The 24,038-nt window shown below is 36.9% G+C and overlaps 2 protein-coding genes across 3 annotated transcripts; one reads left to right on the top strand and one right to left on the bottom strand.

The window, feature by feature from the left end:
- Positions 1 to 897: 897 nt before the first annotated feature.
- On the bottom strand, positions 898 to 9,181 carry vgll4a (vestigial-like family member 4a). The gene is made up of 6 exons (XM_042004257.1): positions 9,076 to 9,181; positions 8,337 to 8,493; positions 7,078 to 7,240; positions 4,688 to 4,913; positions 4,085 to 4,199; positions 898 to 3,162 (listed from the first exon to the last, which is right to left on the bottom strand). Exons 2-6 carry the CDS (start codon positions 8,416 to 8,418, stop codon positions 2,963 to 2,965), a joined length of 786 nt encoding a protein of 261 aa, XP_041860191.1. The 5' UTR covers positions 8,419 to 8,493; positions 9,076 to 9,181; the 3' UTR covers positions 898 to 2,962.
- Positions 9,182 to 10,883: 1,702 nt separating this feature from the next.
- On the top strand, positions 10,884 to 23,226 carry syn2a (synapsin IIa). Of its 2 annotated transcripts, XM_042003359.1 has the most exons (12): positions 10,884 to 11,485; positions 16,073 to 16,130; positions 16,235 to 16,326; positions 16,538 to 16,694; positions 16,879 to 16,968; positions 17,071 to 17,133; positions 17,247 to 17,389; positions 17,490 to 17,564; positions 17,772 to 17,874; positions 18,095 to 18,241; positions 18,387 to 18,453; positions 21,751 to 23,226. In XM_042003359.1, the coding sequence occupies exons 1-12, from the start codon at positions 11,145 to 11,147 to the stop codon at positions 21,765 to 21,767; spliced, it is 1,353 nt and encodes a 450-aa protein (XP_041859293.1). In that variant the 5' UTR covers positions 10,884 to 11,144; the 3' UTR covers positions 21,768 to 23,226. The 2 variants fall into 2 exon arrangements, with proteins under 2 accessions (XP_041859293.1, XP_041859292.1); XM_042003358.1 differs by lacking the exon at positions 21,751 to 23,226 and having other exon boundaries at positions 10,886 to 11,485; positions 18,387 to 20,557.
- Positions 23,227 to 24,038: the final 812 nt, after the last annotated feature.

Consider the following 24,038-nt stretch of genomic DNA (forward strand, 5'->3'; position numbering starts at 1 on the left):
TGAGCCATGACCCCCAAGGATAACATACGTTGGCCCCACCCACACATGACAACTTAATGATTAATTGTGTGATGTATCAAATGGATCATCCTGCAGCACCTTCTAAATGCAAGGCTGGAAAGTTGTCTGAATCTTCTTAAATGAGGGGGATAAAGTGGTTTTTAGTGTTTCACCACTGACAAGCCATCTACATGCCCAAAATCAGCTTCTCTCATGAAGAGAATATCAAATTCAGATTTTTAATATGGCATTTGTACTTAGTTGTTTGTGCTAATGTAAAAAATTAAGGTGCTAATTTCAAAGATATATCTCTATCTATATGGTTTAATTTTGACAGCACTGATAAAAATCCCAAATTTATTTGATAAATGTAGGCTATATATTTTTACAATTATCTGGCAACCCTCTGAAATTACCTCACGACCCCCAGTTTGAGAACCGCTGCTCTAATCAGTGTATTAACAGCAAATGTTTACAATTTTAGTGATAGAGCATTTCAGCTTTTATGCCTAAATGTGTCAGATATCAACGAACAGCTCGTTTGCAGCAGTCAGAACACATTTGCGTTTCTTCTCACATTTTTTTATTTGGCTTTAAACAGATAAAACATTTCTTTTAAGTCGATGAATTACAAAATAAAAACATTTGTGCTTAAATTTATCAGAAGATCTTTTTCACAGTTCAAGGATGATATCAAGGATTTGCCTATGCATATGCAGTGCCACACCAAAACTTTCTCTAGAAGGTTTAGTGCATTTTTATATATGCACAATATTTCTACAGGTGCTTTAGCTTCTTTGGTTAACCTTTCCTTCTGAAATTAATAATGTGCATAAATCATTTGAATAATTAATCCCATGTGTAAAGCTGCTCCACTGAAAATGAAGACATGAAATATTCAATGGTAGTAATTGTAAGTTTATTTGGAAGAGATGTAAGTACAAAAAAGTGGTATTTTCTTCCAGAGAAATAGGGACAAAAGTGGAAAAATGTTTTATTTTCAATGATAATTATTCCTGAAGCAAGAACTTTATGCAAACAGCCTTTGAGATACATCTGGTCTAAATACAGAAATTAAATAACAATGGCCTAATATCCCAAAACACATTAGTGAAAACAACTTGTGTCAAACAAGCAGATCCCATTGTCAATCCCCAACCACTACACACATAAATGCTTTTTAAACCATTACAAAAAATCTTTCTGACACTGCATAAAGTCTGATCAAAACACTGTTGTGTTCCTGCACTTATTAATAAACTGAGAATCAAGGGAAAATTAGTCAGCCTTTAAAAATGAACACAAGCGCCACTCTGAGTACACTACTCTGAACACAAAATATCTACGATCATTCCGCACGGCGCAATGATGGTCTTAGATGCGTAAAATAAAATACAGACAAAACAGAGTGAGACAACTGACGAATATTTATACAAATTTGAGTTTTTTTGCAAAGAGTTAATTGACAAAAATAAAAAAAGGGGGGTGTTACCAAAAAGATAATGCTACTATGCAAGATTTTTTTTAAAAGGATTATTTAAACAAACTCAACTGCATAAAGTTTCTCAGTTCAGCCTTTTCTCCTTTAATAAGGAGAATTTGGCACATCGCACCATGACATCACCGACTTAAAAAAATATATAGACACACCTGTAACAGTACTTCCTAAACACAACTGAAGCGACTGCTTAATTTCAAGAAGCAGCAGGGGGGAATGTTGATGCCAACTCAAACACTAAGGTTACTCCCGGTGCATGTGTATTAAACTTAAAACTTTTTAATGGAAATCAACTTTATTGTCAATGAAGCACTGAAAAAACCCCTCCCAACTAGGAACACGTCAAAGGTAAGACTTCTGTTATCTCTACACCTCACTATAAGTCAACATGAAACAATCAACATGTTGAGAATAAATAAACCATTGCTAATAAAACTGTGCTACAGATGAGATTTAGCTGTTTTCAGTCATGTGTAAAGCTACAGCATCCTGCTCCAGAGTAACAAAAGTAACGCAGTCTTTTTAACTGCATTCGAGACAACCTTGCCAGAGGCTGCGATTTGTAGATGGATGCCAAGTAGTACACCTACATATAGTAATGAAAACCAGATACAAAAAATATATTGAGTACAACTGTACCAGCAGTGAGTATTTCTAAAATGTTAAAGATAAAAATAAATTCTGAGTAAATATATAGTATAGAATAAGGTTTGTAATAGAAACCAGCTATCTGAAACATGCTTTCTAGTTAGAGATATCATCTATGATTGGTGTTAGTGTACTAAGTAATCAGCCACAGTGAATGTATAGACAGCAAACTAAAATTATTAAACAGTGGATACGTCCAGTTCACCATCATCATGATGACGGTTTTAGTGTCTTCAGAAAGCAGGGGGACCAGAGCCTTGCATTTTGTTTTTCTTTTTTTTACACATTAGCTCCAACTCAAACAGGTAACCTGCTACCTTAACGGTCAGAAACGCAATAGTGCAAATGAGACCTGGTTGTCATTTTCAAGTAATATAGATTTAAAAGCAGTGTGATTTTTGAGCAAAAATAAAGACTAGATCTATGGCTTACATGTTGATGGAAAAGGCAGGAAATATCTTTGGCTATCAAGACAGATGAAAGGCAGGTGAAAACGGAGCCCAACCTGGCAACTTACCACTTTGTAAATCTCATTATCATCCTAAAATAAAGCCTATGATTGTACAGTTTTTCCACAACCATCCATGATGCAATATTTAGTTTCTCCTCCATGTCAGAGATCAGCCAATCTCAAATTGCAAATCCGAGCAGAGTGTTCTAAAGGGTTAACCTCAAGGACCACAAGTAAACCACCCATGTGAGCACCATATGTCTTACACTGTTCTTGGCTAAGGGAAATTGATTCTTGGCAAGAAATTAGAGTGGGGATTCTCCACTCATACAAGCACACTATTATAATGATTGCTCTCTTCTGGCTCATGGGTCAGCCTCTGGAGTTTGGTGACCCCCACCCCTTGCTTTGATCTGGAGCCAAGCATCACCCAGCGCCTTGGCAAAGTGGTCATCCACAGAACCTGTGATGGACACCGAGTTAGACACCGGCTCTGCTTCTTTGTAGTCGTTTCCAAGGCTGCGACGGAAGTGCTCCTCAATCACAGGGTCGCATACTGCGTTAGCTATAAGACAATTTGTGGAGGAAGAAGACCAATATCATGGTTATAAGCTTGTAATTTAAGCACAAAAAGCAAGAGTTTTATGATTCTTTCAAAGTCAACAAAAGACAGCAGCTTTACAAATGATTTGTTTCAACCTTGAAATAATAGACTGTTTTCTGGTGTATTTAAAAAATACAGTATTTCATAAGAAAAAGTTGACAATCTGCTCTTCAAGCATGAAATCTGACAAACATTATAAGGCTCATTTTAGTTAATTGCATTTTGAGGTTAAAGAAAATCCACAATATATAATATAAATGTAAGCAGGTTTGGGTGTGATCAATTTAGACTGTAGCTATTGTAAAAGGGAAACTAAATAACAAAAGTTAATATTATTAATTTCTATTTTTATCAATCTCAACTGGAAATTTAGCTTCTGCATTTTAACCATCTCTAGATTTACTAGAGAGCAGTGGGTTGCCATGTATCGTGTAATTCAGTATCTTTTCAGTATTTTATAACTTGCCTCTGGAATCCCTTAAAATTAGCTGTTATTGGTACAGAATTTGTTTCATTGTGTAGTGATAAATTATTAAATATCTGTGGAAATGTGTGAAAGAAAATCTAATAAAAAAACTGGGGCCTTTATGGCCAAGTAACTAGTTTGACAGAATTAACCTCTGCATACAAAACCTACTAAAGCTTATTATTTGTTATTGTTCTGATTCAATTATTGTGGCCTCTGAGTCAAATCATTTCTTTGTATTCAACACGTCAACCTCAAGAACCGACTAATTATGTGCAGCCTAATACACCCCAACATTTAGCAAGTAATACAATAATACAACTATCACTATTATTAATTTTACCTGTTGGTAGTTTTAATGTTGCTACCAGCTGGTGTGTATAATTATTAGATTAGACAACAATTTTCAAGGCTTACTGTTGGTCTTTCTCTGATCAGTAGGTGGGCTGGGAGTACAGCCATTCATGTGGCAGTGTGACAGGTTACAATTCCGGTTGCTCGCAGGTGCGCATGTAATAACTGAGGGACGATTCTGCAAAACAAAGAAAAATCAGGTATAATGAGCTACCTAAGAAGTGAATATCCTACAGTGAGATATGACATGCACAAAGCCTCTGCACTGATTGTCACAGTACCCAAGATTTGTAAACAGATGCTTAAAAAAAATCTCTGACAACACTGAAAAGCATGTGTTCTGCTTTCCTTTAAATAAGAACTCTACAGGCAGCGAAAATACAATTTCAATATGAAATAAGAGTCTGTCACACATTTAAAGAAAGTACAAAAAAACTCACCTTTCATATATGAATATAAAGGTGCATCTGCATTTAACTATGTTGCTGGACTCATGATATATTTACTCAAAGCAGATTTTCCCCCACCAGTCAGACAAGAATTAATCATGTGTTACCAGATCTAAATCCCTGAACATAACCACAAATATCCACCGAATAGTCAATTGTAAATAATGTATGTTGTTTTTATTCTTAACTATGTGAACATAATTAGATGTTCTCATACCTGCTGCCGTTCCACTGCGCCACTTATGACAGACCTCGCCATTTTGCTAACTTCGGTGTCATGGCTGCTTTTGGTCAGAGCCAGAGGCTGGTCTATATTGTAGCCAGAAATGGATGCATATAGGTGGTTCCCATGGATACCATTAGGAGAAGAAGTAATATGCTCCACCGGACTATGGCTGAGGCTCCAGTGCTCAGTATGGTTGTCTCCTGAAGAGGGACGGGCCCTTCATAAAAGAAAAACAAATTAAACATACCACACAGCTTTATCTCTACACAATTTGTATTTGTGCAGTTGCATGTTTATGAAAACATTCTAGCATGGAGTTTAAACTGGAGTCGGCTTTTTCAGTATGCAACCATTCTCACTGCTTAAGATACTGGTGTATACAAGGAATGTTTGGAGATTTTGACATCCAGTCAGTGTATTGCTTAGAAAATAAAGTTTTCTATAACCTTTGGATTGAAGGAGCAGACAAGACTGTAATTAAATCTACTACTGTGGAATGGGATGGCAAAAAATAGTATTTATCCAGTCTAAAAGGGATCTGAACAGTCTGAACGGATGTTTGGTTTTTAAAAAGACACTGTGGGAACATTTGATGCATTCATTAGATAAAAACAGGCATAATTACTTTTTTCTAATAATTCCATATTTCCAAATGGGAAACATTGGTTTCACATCCAGACTGAAATGCTGTATAAGAGACTAAATTGTGTGCAATGTCATGTCTGTTGCAACATAATCAAACATAAATACATTTAGAACATGTACAACACAGATGGGCAACCCCAAGTTCTCAAGGGTCCTGCAGGTGTTATGTCTCACTGGTCCAACCTGATTCAAGTCCAGTGGCTCTCCTCAACAGCTTGTTGTTGAGTTCTGCCAAAGCATGTTGACCCAATAGTCTAATACAGGTGTGCTCCAGCAGAAAACATTCAAACCTGTAGGATTGCACCTCTTTAGGACTGACTTTGCCCATCCCTGGTTTAAAACTTTACACACAGAAATGCAGGGCTGTGTTAAAAAACTGATTTGAATCGATTCAATTTAAATAAATCCAATATTGATTCATAAAACTCGGAGATCAATTTTTTTGTATGTCCTCTTTTCCGGTAACGTGGCAGTTGTCACAGGAAAGCCCACAGCTGAACAAGCTGAATCTACCGTCATTCTAGGAATTTCTGAGTCGTATTACAGCTTAAAATGGATCAAATATTCCTTGTAGGTTTTATTAACATCAACACGTTATCTGAGATCTGAACTTTAAGAATATTTAGAGCAACTCCACTGAACGAAAGGGTTTCATCAGGACTTTCAAAGAGTTTAAATTTTTTTCTCTCCTGAGCCTGTTTTTTTTTGTTGTTTGTTTGGTTTTTTTCCCCTCATCTGGCTCTAAATCTGGGGAAACACTGTATTGTTATTGTATTTCAGAAATGCATATAGATGTGTCACATCAGATTATTACTGTAATCAGATTTTTCCCAGATAACTGATTTTGATTATCTAGTAAATGCACTCAGTGTTTTATTTTAAAAAAAGTTATCTGAGAATGTCTTTAATATTCTGTATACTTATACATATAATGTATTTAATATCAAGACAAATAGGTGGTGTTACACAACTAGCTGTTAATTTATAAAAAATTTAATCGAAATCGAACTGAACTATACTGGTGTGAATCAAATGGAATCGATTCAGGAAATTAGCAAAGACACCCAGCCCTACTGAAATGTAGTGATGATGCCTTGCTGGTACAGGAGAGTAATTCAAAGTCCCTAAAGGTGCATTCACAGCAGGATAGTCCACTAGACTTGGTACGATTGGGGACTCAGCTCATTTAGGGACTGCAACATTCTTGTGAACCACGTTTGCGTTCACCCTGCACTTACTCAACCCAATCAGACCTTTTAAAATAACGTATTCCTGTCCTCGCCAGAGGTGGCACTGCATCAAGAATCACTAAAGGAGAAGACGAGACAAAGAAGCAAACTCGTACATATATTGGTTAATGCAGTACAGCTTCTTTTTTCACCATATAAGAGCGCTCCATCAAATGCCAACGGCCTTGGGTTAACTATATTTCTATCAGAACTTTACAGAGTTCTCATTCCAGGTCCGACTGCGAGCCATTGATTCTGGCCAGAGCAGACTTTCATCTTTTATGCACTTATGTTTTGGCTGTGTTTTCCCACAATGCCCCGCAAGGAACCCACAATAACTCTTGCATTGTATTCCACTTCCTATATTTGGTTTACTCAAAGGGGACCAAGACCTGCGCTTGTAGGCGGACAAGAGTTTGCTTCTGTGATCTGCAAACTGGACTCATACAAACAAAACAAAATTTGAATCAGAAGGGCTGGCGTGAATGTGGCATAATATGCACTTACAGCTGAGCAGGAAACAGTCTGCTCGTTTTGGTCATGTGGTCATCATCACAGCTGATTCTGTCTTCCATTTGTTCTTCCCCATACTTTCGCTTGCTTGGGCAGTGTGGAGGAGGCCCAGTTATGGTGGACATAGCAGTAGACAGGCAGGGCATTCTGGACTCGTCTGTGGGAAAAGAATCAGCAATAAAAAAGTAATTTAATTATATTTGTATTAAACGTCATTACCAGCACATGACTACATGTTGACCATAACTCAACTATTGCCTAAGATGACTTATGAGATGAGCTGTGTCAACCAAAACCCTGACTAACTCTGGTGGATGATAAACTGTTTTTAAAGTGTTGACCTGTTCTGAGCCTGACTTGTCTAACGTGATGGTCCACAAAAGGGAAAGAAGAAAAAAGCACTAATCTGTTCTCTTATATTATAACCACCCATCTTTATCTGAATAGCAGCTTTTAGTCAGGTTATTCCAAGTCAAAATATTTTAAAAATGACTGGCAAATTGTTAAATATGACAAAATCGTAAAAAAACATTACCATAGAGGTAGAAGATTCTGTTTTTAACATGTCTGCATGTGCAACCATAAATATTAGACAAAGAATGAAACATAAAAAAAATAAAAAAATTAAAAAACGACACTGAAACAACTGTGATCAAAAGGGTCAAATGTGCAATGGTCTGTGGACTAAAATTATCTTGCAAGACCAAATGAAATTATGTGATCAATTAGATTTCATGTAGTGTATTCCCTTGGTCAGTCTTGTTTGTTTCTTTCAAGTGTTCATATATATATATATATATATATATATATATATATATATATATATATATATATATATATATATATATATATATATATATATATATATATATATAAACAACTCACTGACACAAAGAGCAGCGAACAGGTTTAAGATTAAATTTTACTCTAACAAAAAAATGGACATTCTCTGGTAGATGCTGTTATTGTGTCCCCCAAGTTTCGCCTCAATGGACAGGAGAATCAAGAATAATCACAATTACAGTTTGTAAAGCACAAGTTAAAAAACCATAATCCAATTATCATGCATAAGAAAAATTACATCGGTGTGTGACGACATACGGTTGATGTAAGAGTAGCGTAAATGGGTAACACGAATGCAAACACTAGAGGAGCTGGTGTTGGAAAAAGACAGACCGCAATGTTTGGTGTAATAAACGTGTTTCATATGGGGTCTTAAACTACGTTAAAGAAAAAAATAATGGCAAACCCACCATCGTAGTGCATTCTCCCAATGTTATTGTTCATCTTGTCCAGGAACTGAGAGTTCAACAGGTCCATTCTAGAGCAAAGCATTTACCCGAGCAGGCTAATTGCTAACATTGATGTTAGCAGGCTTTTACCACCGAAGACAACAACCAGAAATCTGCCCTAAAGAGAGAAAAAAAATAGATAAACGAAGTGTAAAACAATTACACACAAGTTTTTAATTTAAAACAAGGATCACTAGTCATTTCTAAACGTACGATTAGTCGGTTAATGCAATGTGTCCCGACAGTGACGCTGACGATTGCTACGAATTCCCCGGGCTAACACCATTGCTAGCGAAACAAGTACCATACTCTGAGCTAACTTTTACAACGTAAGCTAACTTTAAGAAGCTAACCTAAAATAATTTTGCTTTGAACTGGTGTTATCGTTTTAGCGTTATAATAGCTGGTAGCGCAGTTATAATTATAAAAAAAAATGTTTCACATATACTGTATATGTTCTAAGCGTCATAACAACCAGTGTAGTCGAAAGCTAATTTGAGCTCTGTTCACGACAAACCAACATTAAGGAAGACGCTAACTTCATAGTTAGCTAGCCTAAAGGGTCCCGATTTCACAAGTGTACAGACCAAAAACACCACACTACACGTCATTGACAACCAAATAAGGGTTTACGTTCGGTGTTTTTGTCCAACAAACTTAATTAGAAAGAAAAGTAACATCAGTAGCCAATGGTACTTACTTATCGACACAATTAGTTCTTACATCAACAACACTATGGGTAGTCAAGTCTAAGCTTCACGCACTTTCCCATCATAGGAGCCCTCAAACAAAACAGAGCCCTAGTGGAGAGAAAAGGTACGTTTGCAAATCTGCCCTACACAAGTTTAAGGTATATTTATTCCTTTGAAAATTTTATGTTTACCTATTGAACTGTGCCTATCATACTTGCTAAACTTCAATAATAAACTACTAGGAAAGCACGAATACCCCAAAAGTTTGGATTTAGCTACATCACAGCCATATTTTTCCTAAGAGGCTTTGGATCACAAGTTGTTTTTAGTGTCACAATTTAAATCTGTGCGGGGGGGATTTTTCCTGTCCTGTACATTCTCCAGGCTGCCACGGATATGAGTAGAGTTTGGACTTGAGACTTCCACGACTAAGTTTATTTTTTATTTTTTATTGTTATTACTTTTATTCTGCACTACACTAAAACTGCCAGCTGGTGTCCCTCAAATCAAAGAAGAGTCAATGCAAGAGGCTTCTCTAAAACCAATGACATATTTTAATTTCTTAGGCCATTTTCACACAGAAAACATCTCTAAGTAAACTTATACAAATAGATTTAATTTTAATGGATAGTCATATGTTTGCACTTACTGCCACTTGTTTACTGCTGCATAGTGTGCAACTCTACTGCTTTTGTTGCAGTTGCTGGGACATTTTTGAAGTTTTAGTGGCATTCTTTTCTGTCTCAAATGTGTCAAAATCGTATTGAAATTTGTAATTTAACATGAATTTGATTAAGTATTCTCATCAAGTCTTATAACCATAAATGGAGGGAAAAGGACCACTTCAACATGCAAAAGGAGTTTGCATAGTTACACTTTGTTCCAGATATTTTTGAAGTACCCACTTATTGTATTCACCATCTCTGTGCATGCAATTTTGGTTTCAGTCTGTTTGTGCAAATAGCTCAATATTTTAAACAATTTACAGCATATTATCTCATCACAAACTTTCCAAATACAACAGTAGAGTGGGGTCCATCCCCTCTGGTCTTATCAATACAAATTAATCTTCTAAACTGACCTAATCCCCAGACTTCAAAAGTACAATGAAAGCTGTCAAGTAGAGATATTAGCTCTATTAATATGTGTTATCGCTTGACATGCTCTAAAATATGTATTTATCATGGTATTTTTTTTCACAAGTGGTTATCTTTGTTTCCATCAATATCAGGCTGTGTTGTCCTTTGACTATATTTTGTTAACCTCTGAACACTGCAAGTTATTGATAAATTGATCTGTTCCCTAACCCTTTTCAAAATATCTATCCCTTATCTGTTTTGAAAGGAATTCACTTCATATTTTCCTCTGTTTTCCTGGTAAATAGCCTCCAGATTTTCTAAATGTGAAAGTTATTGTGTAAATGAAAATATTTAAAAAAAATAAATAAAACATAAAGGTAGCCATAGGGCTGGAAAAAACCATTAAGAGACTGTATTTACTTCATCCATTTGTCTCAAGGGACTGGTGCTGATGCATGCTCTCCCTCAATCTTGTCCACTAGTCCTAACAGCCATTTTAGATTTCATGGCTGTGTTTTACACAGAGATTTGCAGTGCAAAGACAGAGGGCAGAGAACCCTGCAGAACATGGGGAGCAAGAATAAAGTCGCTGTGATGTAATACTCAGCATACCCTCTTGCACTTCCACTGGAAACCCCTCTATTTTCCATGCTGTGGTACAAAAAAGGATGACGCTTCTGAGGCAGTAGAAAATGGGGGAGGGGTAGGGAAGTCAGGCATGCCATTGAGAGAGAGACGACAGGAAGGGAGGATAGGACGGAGGAGAAGCACAGCAGAGCATCATTTGCTATGCTTGAGGAAAGCACAGGGTAAGGGGATTGGCTGTGGGAGGCTGAAGCGTCACTGCCAGTGAGGGAGAGCTTTGAGGATGCTGGGAGGGAATACATTCGTTTGGAGTTTGTGCTGAGACCTCGGCCATAATCAGCCACACGCTCAGAGCAGGGAGTCTTCTCCACAATAATTTTTCACAACCACTGCTTGTTGACTCTTCTGCAGCCATGAATTATTTGCGTCGGCGCCTCTCAGACAGCACTTTCATCTCCAACCTTCCCAACGGCTACATGACAGACCTTCAGAGGCCTGACCCGACTCAGCCTCCTCCACCTGCTTCCTCCACCCCTGCCAAGTCTCCTACAGCTGGGCCAACACCTCCAGCCACATCCCCAGCCCCTGAGAGAAAACCTCAGCCAGTTCAATCGACTGGGGCTGGTTTCTTTAGCTCGATCACAAATGTTGTTAAGCAGACAGCTGCCTCAGCAGGGCTCGTGGAGCAGACCCAAGTCACGACACCAAAGAAGTTCAAGATTCTCCTTGTTATCGATGAACCACAGCAGGAATGGTAAGTCAATATTTTCCCCAATCTCAGATAGTTCATGATGAGACATTTACATGGTATTAATGATCTCCTCCTTCCTTAATGCCAATTTTCTCCTTGGCTCTTTTGGTTAGAGAAGTCAGGTAATGGTTAAAGAAACAGTGACAGCAGCTCTATCAAGTACCCTGCAGACTTAAATGGTCACCCTCACTGTACAATACACCAGTCATCAGTTGACACCAGTATGCAAGAAAATACAATCCATCAATCCTTGGGAAAAAAGTCTTTGGTAATGGTATACCACCAAGATGGAGGGCTTTTCTGTTTTTATTGTATTTAATACTTTTCAGTATTAGTTTATTTAATAATCTACAATCAAATGTGGTTTATTACCTAATCAGTGATTTTTATCCTGTAATTTGACAATTTACCATATTTGTAGAAAGTGCTGCCACAGGTTGTGCAGAGCTGGGAGAGGCACATAACATCCATGGTAGCACAAGTACTGCAGTGCTTTTCCTCCTTCAGTGGGGTTTCCCCCCTGCTCACTAATAGCAGAGCACATGACATGTATTGCACAAACATAGAAGATGAACGTAGGGAACTACAACCCATGCTGCCCTGGGTTTTTATTCATGGAAAACACAACTAGCAAGGAGGAAAAATATAGAACAACGTGAGGGTATTAATATTTCTCAACCTATTGAGAGAAAGGACCATTGTGTCATGAATGTTGAGTGTCTTTAAGGTATTTAAGCCAGTATAATGAAAGTCACTGTTCTGGGTTGATCCTGCTCAGAGGTAGCTTAAAACAAGCATCTCTGTCAGTCTACTGTGATGACCACCACGGTAAATAGGTGAGCACATGAATTTAAAAGGAAAAGACTTTGTGTTAATGCTCATATCTTGCCAAATAATTAAATATGGTAATTCAGTCTCCTTATGACGCTTACACAACGGGCATATTTTCCTCAGCAATTTGTATGTTGCGTCCATTGCGCCTTTTTTGTATATTTTCATTTCGATAAAAAGCAGAAAGCTTACCTAAGGATAACATAATGAATCTTCTAAACATTTGACAAGATCACCATATCTGTGTCATTATATATCATAGCTAGAAAAAAAAAAACATTAAGAATTGGCATATGTGTGATGGGTGTGACGTTGTGTACAAGTAATTTATTTTGCATCATAATCGATATGTCATCAACATGGTGTATCATGTAGACACTGTACTTCTCTGGCTGCAGCATGTGTGTTTATGTTTACCAGACTGGTTATAAAGTCCTTTTCACTGTGTGTTCTGACTGTGATTAGCAGGGTGGATCCCAATCCTAATGGATTTACTTATTTTATTATGAGTGCAGAGCAACTTTCATGTCACGGAGAAGAGATGACAGTCTGTTGTGCAAATGCATTGACACTGGCACGCAGATCTGGCATTGAAGCACAATATAAGCATATTAAGCTAAACTGTGTCATTTCTTCTCTTGGAAAACAGAAGGTAGTCTGTGTGACCCTGATAGTATTTCCCAAAAAAATCCTTAAATTATTTGTTGCTCTGACATTGTTGCTGTTGTAATATGTTTAATATTAGATTAGATTTGACTGTGCCTGTCCTCAGTCGTCTTGCTTTTTGTGTATTTAGTGCAGCCTTCTGGGAGACAGTAAAAAAATTAATCCAACGGGCTTCGTCTGTCTGAGTGCTACATCTATTTTTCATGGCAGCTAAGTATCATTGAGCAGGAGGTTATACATGATACATGTTTACTAAGTTCAGCTTCTTTTGGTTGATTTTAGAAGACCTTTCACCCAGTTGTTGTAAGTCGCTCTGGCAGGAGAAAAAAAATCATCAGCTTTGGGCCTCACTGTGCAGTGTTAATGGAATGGTGCTGTTTTTTTGCACAGAAAATATAAGAAAACTACACTGCAAATGAGATGGACAGAGAAGCATTGGAAAAGTATGTATTTAAAATATGTGATTTTTATTAAGTCAACTCTTTGGCAGGTCTACAGGTTGGGAAATCTTAGGAAGATGAAAGGTCTTTATTTGAATGCAGGTTTTGTCAAATAATTTTCTCCTTGATATTAAATCAAATCTCTAGTCTATGATAGTGTATGTGCTGGGTCTCACTGTGTGATATAAAATGTTTAGACATCTCCATTTCTGCTGCTGGAAATGAAAGTCCCAGTGATGAGACCTGGTGGCCCCACAGGAAAAAATAGAAACAAGAAAAAAAATGTGTTCTTCAGTCTAATTGCATCCAGCAGAAGGCTCAGACATCACAACCATCTGTTTGTCTGATCAAATCAGACAGATCCCAAATGATTGATGAGGGATATTTTAAATTCTTCTTCCTCATAGTTTCACTAATGACTCAAATACAGTTTTATATATTTTGTTATAATTTAATTTACAAAAAAAAATGGTTCTGCCTAGCTACAAACAGAAAAATAGTGAAATGGTAAATTGTGGAGAAAATACAGTTAAAAGGGGAAAGAAAGGGAGAACACATTAATATAAATGTGCATTTGAACAGTGGCTGTTGTGTAATAAGTTGTACTAAAAAGGTGTGCAGATAAAATCAGGGTGGCTGCCTCGGTCACAGCACAGACAGATACACTCAGTCATCCAGCTAGTATTTTTCCTTTTTAACTGTTTGATGAAACTGCCAGTCATCCAGACATGTTTGTTTTGTTCTAGGAAAGCTGTGTTATAAATTACTCTTTTGACAGGAGGAGCAGATGGTACACTGTGTTGCTAATCAGAGTAATGGATGAGATGCACAACCTCCTTATTCTCTGTGTCATGCAATTTGATTCTGAAGTAGAAAGAGAGCAAAATCAATTTTATTTAATCATTGTTTAGATATTTCTGATTTACACTATTTTAACTCATAGCAAGGAAAAGATGTTCTGTAATGTGACCTTAATCTTATGCCCGCATTATGCAGGCAAAGTAATTAGACATTAATATTCAGCAGGGATTCCTACTTGTCGAGCTCTCGGGTGAATCATCTGAATAGAAAATACTTTTACATCAATGAATATGCAATACTTTGGAAGATCTGCAACCATTCATTTTCCCTTTTTTTTTTTTTTTTTTGCTGTTTATAAATTTTAAACTGCATATATATTTTGACCTAATTTGTTTTCTCATTGTATCTTCAGTTACAGTCAAGAGTAACCTTATTGATTCTTACAGAGGATCACTTGCATAAACATATGTTCTCACTGCTGCTTCTTTTAAAGCAGACAGGAACAGGTGCAATTCTCTGCAACTAATTCCAGCTTCAAGGCCAGCGGGCAAAAGCAGACGTACAGTTAATATACAACCCTTGGTATTTGGATGAAAGCTAAACTTCACACAGAATGGACCTGGCTGATGTGAGCCGACTACCAAATACTGATGCATATTAATGCACTGAAAGATCAACTCCACTTTGATTGTGTGACTTCCCTGCTTTGTATGTCGAGCTTAGTTGCCCTCTGCAGCCTGATAAAACAGTGGTCTGTCACATAATGCTTCACTTCCCTCGCACATCCCCGCGTTAACTAATATTTAAATGTGCAAAATGAAATCAGAGGCTTGTCATCTTTGTTCCTCACCTCTGTGTAGGGCCCATGTCCCCATCACTTTGAACTGGTGGCAGACGTTTCTCACTGTAGGCTTTTCGGTCCCCATATACAGGAGATGTGATTCATATTTTAATACTTGTTTTCCTCCACATGTTCTAATTAGGTTGTGAATAATTTATTTTAAATTTAACTCATTGTGGGGTCTGTGACAGCTGACAGAAGTAGAAAGGAAGGGAAAGCTTCAAAATAAGTTAACAAAAATCTGTTAACACAATTATGCTGACATTTGTACATTCATTTGTTTTTTATTTGGGCTAAGCTGTTATAATGGACTGTAAAGGATGTACCACTGTCTCAGTGCATTAGATGCTGTTTGTTTAGGTGTGAGCTTTTCTATATCTACTTGAAATAGAAAGTAAATGGCTGTTTATTGGCTCCCTTATGTTTTATCCCTGCAGCTCATGTTGTCAAAACTTGTACTACCAGGGTCCGCCCCCCACTTCAGTATCTTATATAATAAGAAATCTAACACTAACAATGCTTGTGTGGTTTTGAGTAATTGAACAATCAGAAGATTTTCTCTGAAACTGAAATCCAGGCAGCAAATGGTCTGTGGGTTTATTCCAGACAGTAACATGTTTTTGTTTTTTTTAAAGTGCTGAATCACAATTCATTATAGGTCGGCCATTTTAAGATAGTTTCAATTAAACAGGAATGTTATCTAACTGGATTATTTTTTTAAAACCCCAAAAAGCAGCACTGTGTTTGCGTTTTGTAATTTTATTATTTTTTTCCTCAATGCCAAATTAAAGGGAAAACCCCCAAAGTTGCTGCGTTTCAGCATGAAAGAGACATTTGTGTCCTCAGTATTGTTTGCTAAACAATGTGGCATTTGTTCACCGGTGATTCAGTACTGAGTGATAGATTTACATTTGGATAGGTAATTAACTGGAAATTTCTATTTGAATTGTCTGTATTTTTACTATTATTTCACCTTCTGTTTTAATGATTTTTTTTTTCTTTTGTACCCAGGGCAAAATTATTCAGAGGAAAGAAATTACTCGGGGATTATGACATCAAAGTAGAACAGGTACATTTCAATCATATTCATTACAAGTACTTATGTTAAAAAATAATTACAATAAGAAAGGAGTATCATTAGCTCTGTCCTCATATAATCTATTGACTCCACAGGCTGAATTCAGTGAGATCAACGTTGTGGCTCATGCCAATGGAACCTGCGCTGTTAACATGCAGGTTCTCAGAAATGGTACCAAGGTTGGCAGGTAAGACACACACACACACAAATACATAAAAGACAAATGAACAAGCAAACAACAAATGAGTTTAACTTCACAAATCACTTCCTCTGTGTTTTGTTAAAGCTATAACTGCCTACAGTGGATTCAGTCTGATTCAAGCGCATCATCACCGGTCTCAGTCTGTGACTCTTGTGTTCTTTTTCTGTCTCTAATCGGCTACAATTGTCCTCTGAAGGTCTTTCAAGCCAGACTTTGTCCTCATTCGTCAACATGCCTTCAGTATGACCCAGAATGAAGATTTCCGCAACCTGATTATCGGTCTGCAGTACGGTGGTGTTCCAAGCATCAACTCCCTCGAATCCATCTACAACCTGTGTGACAAGCCGTGGGCGGTATGCGCTCAGCAGCCAGGGATCACTTCACTGTCAACCAATGTGGCAGGAAGTGAAACAACAACAACAATAATAATACTATAAATAATCTTTTTTCTGGCTTTTTATTATTATTATTTACTGTAATTTAATACATGAGACCTTTTTTGTTTGTTAAGTTATGTGTGTCTTTATGTCTTTGTAGTTTGCCCAGCTTATCAACACTTTTAGGAAGTTGGGTGTAGACAAGTTCCCTCTGATTGAACAGACCTTTTACCCAAACTACAAGGAGATGGTAAGAACCCCATTTTCAGACTTCTTATCTTACAAGGAAATTTGTTTTGACCATGAATCAGCTAAATTTGTGAAATAATACTATAAAATATTTGCCATTTAGGTGAGCATGCCATCATTTCCTGTTGTTGTGAAGATTGGACATGCCCACTCTGGTATAGGGAAGGTATGGAGATGTTCCCTGTTAAGTAATATGAATGTTATTTACACACTTGGAAAGGGAGGACCTTTTCTTTTCTTTGTATTTTATTGCTTTCTGTGTGACATTTATGTGTAAAGGTGAAGGTGGACAATCACAGTAAGTTCCAGGACATAGCCAGTGTCGTGGCTCTCACCCAGACTTACACCACTACAGAACCTCTCATTGATTCCAAGTATGATATCAGAATCCAGAAGATTGGTACTGACTACAAAGCCTACATGTATGTATGATTACACTGTTGTTAGTGATGTCAGTCAAAATGAAAACAAATAAAAAAGAATACAGGGCCTGTTTTAATTTATGTGTTTCACATACATCAGGAGAACATCCATATCTGGTAACTGGAAGACCAACACAGGCTCAGCTATGCTTGAACAGGTGGCCATGACTGATAGGTAAGTGCTAATTAAGACTCTTGTACTCCAAAATACAGATACTGTCTTAATTTGATGTAGCAAATTATTATTATTATTATTCAAAGATTTCTGCCACATATGGATCACATGTCAAACTTTTTGCTCTGCTGAAATGGAAAGTAATCATCACAGCATGGTTATTGTGCTTCCACTGGTTGTGTTTCATGTTTTGATTGTTTTGTTAAGGTACAAGCTGTGGGTAGACACCTGCTCAGAGATTTTTGGGGGTCTGGATATTTGTGCAGTTAAAGCTATCCATGGAAAAGATGGCAGAGATTACATCACAGAGGTAGGAACCTGGAATTACCAAGTTTTAAAGCTACATCTGAACAATCTAAGTGGAGCTGAAATAGCCCACCTCTATTAGTACATTACAGTTTAAGCAGTGTGTTTCCTGTTTATACATCATTTTTTGAGAGAATGTTTCCAATAAGACAAGGTTTTCATAAAAAATGTCTGTGATGTTTAGATCATTTCTTTCTGCTATAACCATCTTCAATGTGGCACAGGTGGTGGGCTCCTCCATGCCGCTGGTAGGGGAACACCAGGCTGAGGACAGGCAGCTCATTGCTGACTTGGTGTTGGCAAAAATGAACCAATCAGCAGAGAAAGAAGCCAATGCTCCCCAAAGGCCCACCACCATACAACCATCCCAGGTATAGCAACACACCAGCACAAAGATTATAAACAGAAGGCTCAAACTAATTTTATACAATTATAGTTATAAAGGCCTGTTATTATAAAATAAAACAATCATAGTGGTTGCTTGGTGAGTACAGTGTCTTCATTTTGTCTTTTTAGGGAACCGGCCAGAAGGGTGAAATCATTGGTGAACCCACCAAGAATGGTGCTGGCCGCCCTCCTCAAGGTTGTCTGCAGTACATCCTTGACTGTAATGGCGTTGCCGTGGGTCCAAAACCAGTTCAGGCCAATTGAGTAACCCAGGAAAAGGGAATTCTTAGAGTCTAGATTACAATGTGTACCTTAGCTAAACACAAGTGCTGATGTGTTTGTGGATGCTAACATCTAGAATCAGATGTTGGAGGTGTGAGCTTGGTACAGCTGGGAGCTGGCCTGGACTGTGTTTTTAACTCTATGCAGTGTCAAAATGTACTGTCTACCTGTTGACCTGTTGATTTGTGTGCTTATGTGAAACTTATGTTTCAGTAGCTGTGGTTTTCTTTGGGGCCGTTGTTGATGATGTGAAAAGAAGATTGTGCCTATACTGAGTTCAGTGCTGCTCTGTGCTCTCTGTTTGACCCAGCAATTAATCTTTCGTTTGCCCCTAATGCCCTATATTTTTTTTATTATTATTATTATTATTTTGTGTGTACTTCTAGATATTGTTCAAACTGTGAACAAACATACAGTTTGAACTTTCTGTAAATCTTAATATGTATATGGTAAGTGGGTGTGTGTGGCTTTAGTGGTGATTATTTTCGTACTTCTACTAATAAATGATTATTTTTTACTTTTGCATGATTGATACAACAACAGGTGCAAGTCAGTTATAAACGTCTGATTAAGTGGGATGTTTATCTAACATGGCTGTTACATCGCTGTGTTTATCTAAGCTGTGTTCCCTGTGATTCATGCATTGTGAATGTGTAATAAGAGATACATAAATGTACAGGATACAGCGTACACACAGTAGATACATGCAGTATTTAGCCTTTTCTTACACTTTATCTTTCCCTCTATAATAATGTCACAATGTAACTAGAAAAGAGAGCTGATAGAATAAGTGGATGGCCGTATAATATAAAAAGTTAATTATAGAGTTATAAAAGATATTAACATTTAAAATGCTGTGCAGGTATCTAGACACAACACACAATATATTTGTATAATTTTTCAACCAAAGAAAATATTATTTACTTTCAAATAGCCTTTGGACTCCAGTACCCCCTGGGGTAAATATCAGTAAGGGGACTGTTAATCATGCACTTGGGCTGTGCATTTTCATTAAGGAAGTGGTCTATGAATATACCTACATTTTTAAAATAGTCTAATATAGAACTGATGCTGTATTTAAGCTGTTGTTGTCTTTCTTTGTGTAGTCGTGTGGAAGCACACAGTATTTCTGATAATCAAAATGTGTGTAATGTTTGATTCGCCATGAAATATGAGACTAAAAGCTCCCCCCATAACCCTCACTGTAGACATCAGCAAACTTGAGGGTGTTTCCATGACAACAATGCAAGTGCTCTGAGGTTTATGTGGACTACTGTAGTAATACTGTGCCCATGTTACTGCCATTCCTGTGTATTGATGGAAAGTGCAATATAATTTTTTTTAATCCAGTAATATACTGACATTAAAATCAGATCTTCCATTGAATTAATTCAAAAAGCTATACATTTCCACACATTGATTTGTTTTAGAATAAGCTTTTTTGTTACTCTTATAATGTCACAGTCACCTGTTGTTCAGTTGCTTGTGTGAAAGTCATTAAAATTTATTTAATTCCCTAAATAATAAAACCGCTAAAAAGCAACCAAATCATCTGTAAAAAGAAATCAGTGCCGTTCCCCAACATACCATTTACTTTAGTATAAAAATCTGTTCAGCAAGCCCTGTGTGCCGCTATTTTTAAAGTTGTATAAAGTGCCACTGTGTCCGTGAGTGTATCCTTGTAAAAGCCATGCCTGAGGCTTTATGGATGTGTTGTTCTGTTTCATAGGAAATATGCCATGACATTCATTTCCAAGGGAAGAATATGCAGAGGTACCTGAGTCAGTAATAGCTGCATTTTTAGGCTTTGGTCTGGTGACTGGGCATGGTCATGTGTCCAATGTGTTGAGGTAAACCTGTATCTGCAGACACAGTGAACTGTAACTATTAAAGACTGTGGTACATTTAATACCAGTGTTGATCTACTTAAATCAAGATCAGAATATAATATATTGTGGAAAAAATTCCTTTGTGGATATTTCCCCTCTGTCACTGGCAATAAAGCTTCCTTTGCAATATATGCTTGGTCTGTGTCATGTGTGCTATGATTACTGCTGCTTAATTTGCAAAGGAAACACTTGCTCTGAGTTTATCAATTACATAATCGAGGAAGAGCAGCTTAGTCCATTGGCTCACAAATTATATTGCAAGTATCATGTTTCCAATGCATGAAGAAATGTCCGTACTGTTATACAGATTATTGTGTTTTGGCGATGTATCCCTACTGCTTTGTCTATGCCTTAATTTTGTGGTGTTTGCCTAATTGGGTTAAGAATGTGGGATGGTATATCTGTGATGCACAGTTTTTATTAATATAATCTGCAAGAAGATACTTTTATTTATCATTCAGTTTCAGTGGTGGTTGAATATCATAAATACCTAAGTGGAACTCCGTGGATTACATTCTCAAAGACCTGGTCCAAAGTTCTCAAACCTCAAATCTCCTGCAGAGGTTAAAAAAACGCAAAAACCCAAAGTAGATTTTTCTGTATGAGAGTCAAAATATTCTAGCAGCAGGAGGAACAGTGAGACAACCACAGCTGAAGTATAAGAGTGATTAGATACAGTTGTGAATCCTTAAATACAAATTTCTGGAGTTGTATGTGTTCACAACTAACCATCAACCCTTTTTCCTGCCGACTTGGGATGCCTTTAGGAAATTAGCAAAATACACTTCCCACAAATATTACATTTCCAGAAGGACACTTCCCCCAAGAGAAAGCCCTCCCTTGTTCTGAAATACTTCCTATTTGGAGTCATAGAGGTTGCAAAGCTAATCTAGAAGTACCCAAGATTAGAATTAAATGAGTGGAAATTATCATGCACAGTTTACTTTAAGTCTTTATCATATAAACAATAAGAATTCAGAATTGAGTTTTGCCCTTGTAGTAAATCTAATGGGCGTAGTAGGTAAGACACCATATGAGATATGTAGCATGACACCAAGGAAAATTTAGTTTTAATTCCTGAAAAGTGTTCAAATTCGGCTACCAGACAAAAGTAACTTTAATTGTGTCCTAAAACTTGGTGGTCTTACGTGTACACTCAAATCACACTGATTTTTATTCAGAGGAAATCTGTTCTAAAGGTCAAAATTTTGTGTAAGAATCCCAGTTTGAGTCATTCAGACTGTGTATATTATTATGTGGTAAATTCTCATTTATATTAAGTCTCTCTGCACATGAAAAATCACAGTTCTCTTGTTTTCCAGCAAAGTCCAGTTACTGAGGAGCACCTTTGGAATGACAGACACTGGAGAAACAACAAAAGCAGACAGTCCACAGCCTGAGGGCATCCTTTGCAAGTGTATTCTCTAAACATAACTCATTTCAATCTATGTAATAGTAATTGCTTAAATACATGTTTGCTTGTCTGTACTAGAAACAGTGTGCATTTAAAATGTCATGTGTAATGTATTATACTGCCCATGAAACTGGATAATTACATGCACAAATTTAAAGATGTCTTCATGTCTCACCAAAAAGTTGTTATTCAAACAAATGTGTAGACATGAATTTGTGTGTGTGTGTGTGTGTGTTCATCAACTACTCCGAATGAGTAGTTGCATGAAGATGCCCATTATATCACAGTGGACACACAATTTTCCCCAAAATTTCCTAAATAATAGTACTAATGGAGCTAGATGATGAGGCAGACTATAACATCTGTTATTTATCTATGAGAGTCTCAATGTTGTTTCAGCAGATTTATTCTGTTTGCTTCAGTAAACATCAGCAAACATCTCCCACAGATAAAATCTGTTGAGCAAGATGCAGTTGTCAAATGTCCAGATGGTGCTGTTGTTTTGTTATTGTTTTTTTTTTTTTTTTTTTTGGTTTTTTTATCATAGGAAGCAGAATGACCTGGACTACCTTAACAATTCAGAGCAATGTGGGTTGTTGAGGTTCCAGATGAGGAAGTCCCATGCAGACCCCTCTCAGCGGTCTGCCAAGCTGCTGCAGCATAACATGAAACATCTTGTGCCCTGTGGGCATGCCCAGCACTGACCATCTGTTGGATCACAGCAGAATATAAGCACTTCTATCCCATAATGAAGGAGAATGTAAAGGTGACCTTTAATGAACATCAGCATCCCTCAGTGTCATTGAATGTACCTAACTATTGCACAAGACATCACAATATAGCAGAGCATAGATTATCTCTAACACTTACTGATCCCACTGATGTAAAATGGAATTAAAATAAGAGTGAAAAGTCAAGTAGGAGGGAAAAACTACTAAATAGTAAATGTTCAGTATATGCAGTATCAAACAACAGGGAGCTTCCCATAGATTGTACTTTTAAATGCTCTAATCTTACTGCACAAAAAGCCAAAACTCCAGAGATTTTCTATCTACAGTGATATAAAAATTAAAACTGTGGATCTTTTCTTTTCACGTGAGAGAATATAGCAAAATTACTGAAATGCATGACTTAACTAAATAGATTAAGTTATTTTATTATTATTATTAGTTTCTGTAAGTCAGCAAATTAATAATTTTAACTAAAAAATAAACTATCACTATGACTTTTTTACTACTGTAGACAACTGAGGAGAAATGTTTTTGTTGCCATCTGGTGGACTTGATCCACAAAAGTCTGCAGTTTGTGTTGTTATGGTTAGATACTCAACTTCAAGAGCGTGCCCTTTTTGTCTTTTTTTTTAACACCCTCTGACATAACCTCTAGAAAATGTGTAATTTGCTGATACAGCACTGTGGCTTTATACTGCAGGAATTTGAGAAATGAGCATAGGTTAAATTTGTGGTGGGTACAGTAAGTATTCTGAGATAGGTTATGTTATATATTTTCTTTTATCACTGTTAAAAGCGTCACATTATTTCTGTTGTAAATACTTAACTGTTGATTAATGATCAGTTTGGGCCATGAATAGCATTGTTTTAAAAAAGGATAAAAAAAAATCTATGAACCCCAATAGAACATCTCTTGTTCAGTCATCCCAAGCAGATGTAACAGAAATATGTAAACTTGTTTTACCTGTATTTTGGAAGAAGTTGTGCTTTTGGTCTTTTTTAGACTCTCTTTTAACAGGTCATTGTTCTAAAACCATAATAATTAGATAACTTGTTTTCATTGTTCTGATCATCATCTCGGTAGTAATACCCTCAGATAAACATGGCGACGCTGTGGGGATGGTTTTTACGCAGTAGAGAGAAAAATATAGAACCATTGTGAACAACCACTAAGAAAACACAAGTGACCTCTTTGAAAATCCTCAAATGGCCAAACTAGAATCTGATCCTGAACACAACAGGGCATGTCTGGAAAAACCTGATAACGGCTGTGACTTGCACTTCTCATTGGCCTGGGTAGGCTAAAATGCTTCTGCCAGGAAGAGTGGGGGAAACTTGCACAAGAAAGCTGTGCCAAGTGTGTGGGATCATGCCCAAAAAGATTTGAGGCTGCCACTGTTGCCAAGTATACTTTTAATCTAAATACTTGCAATATATTTTAGTTATTTTAGATAAATTCCAAAGG

Source organism: Melanotaenia boesemani, chromosome 13 (genome assembly GCF_017639745.1).
Source record: "Melanotaenia boesemani isolate fMelBoe1 chromosome 13, fMelBoe1.pri, whole genome shotgun sequence".
Classification (NCBI taxonomy): Eukaryota; Metazoa; Chordata; class Actinopteri; order Atheriniformes; family Melanotaeniidae; genus Melanotaenia; species Melanotaenia boesemani.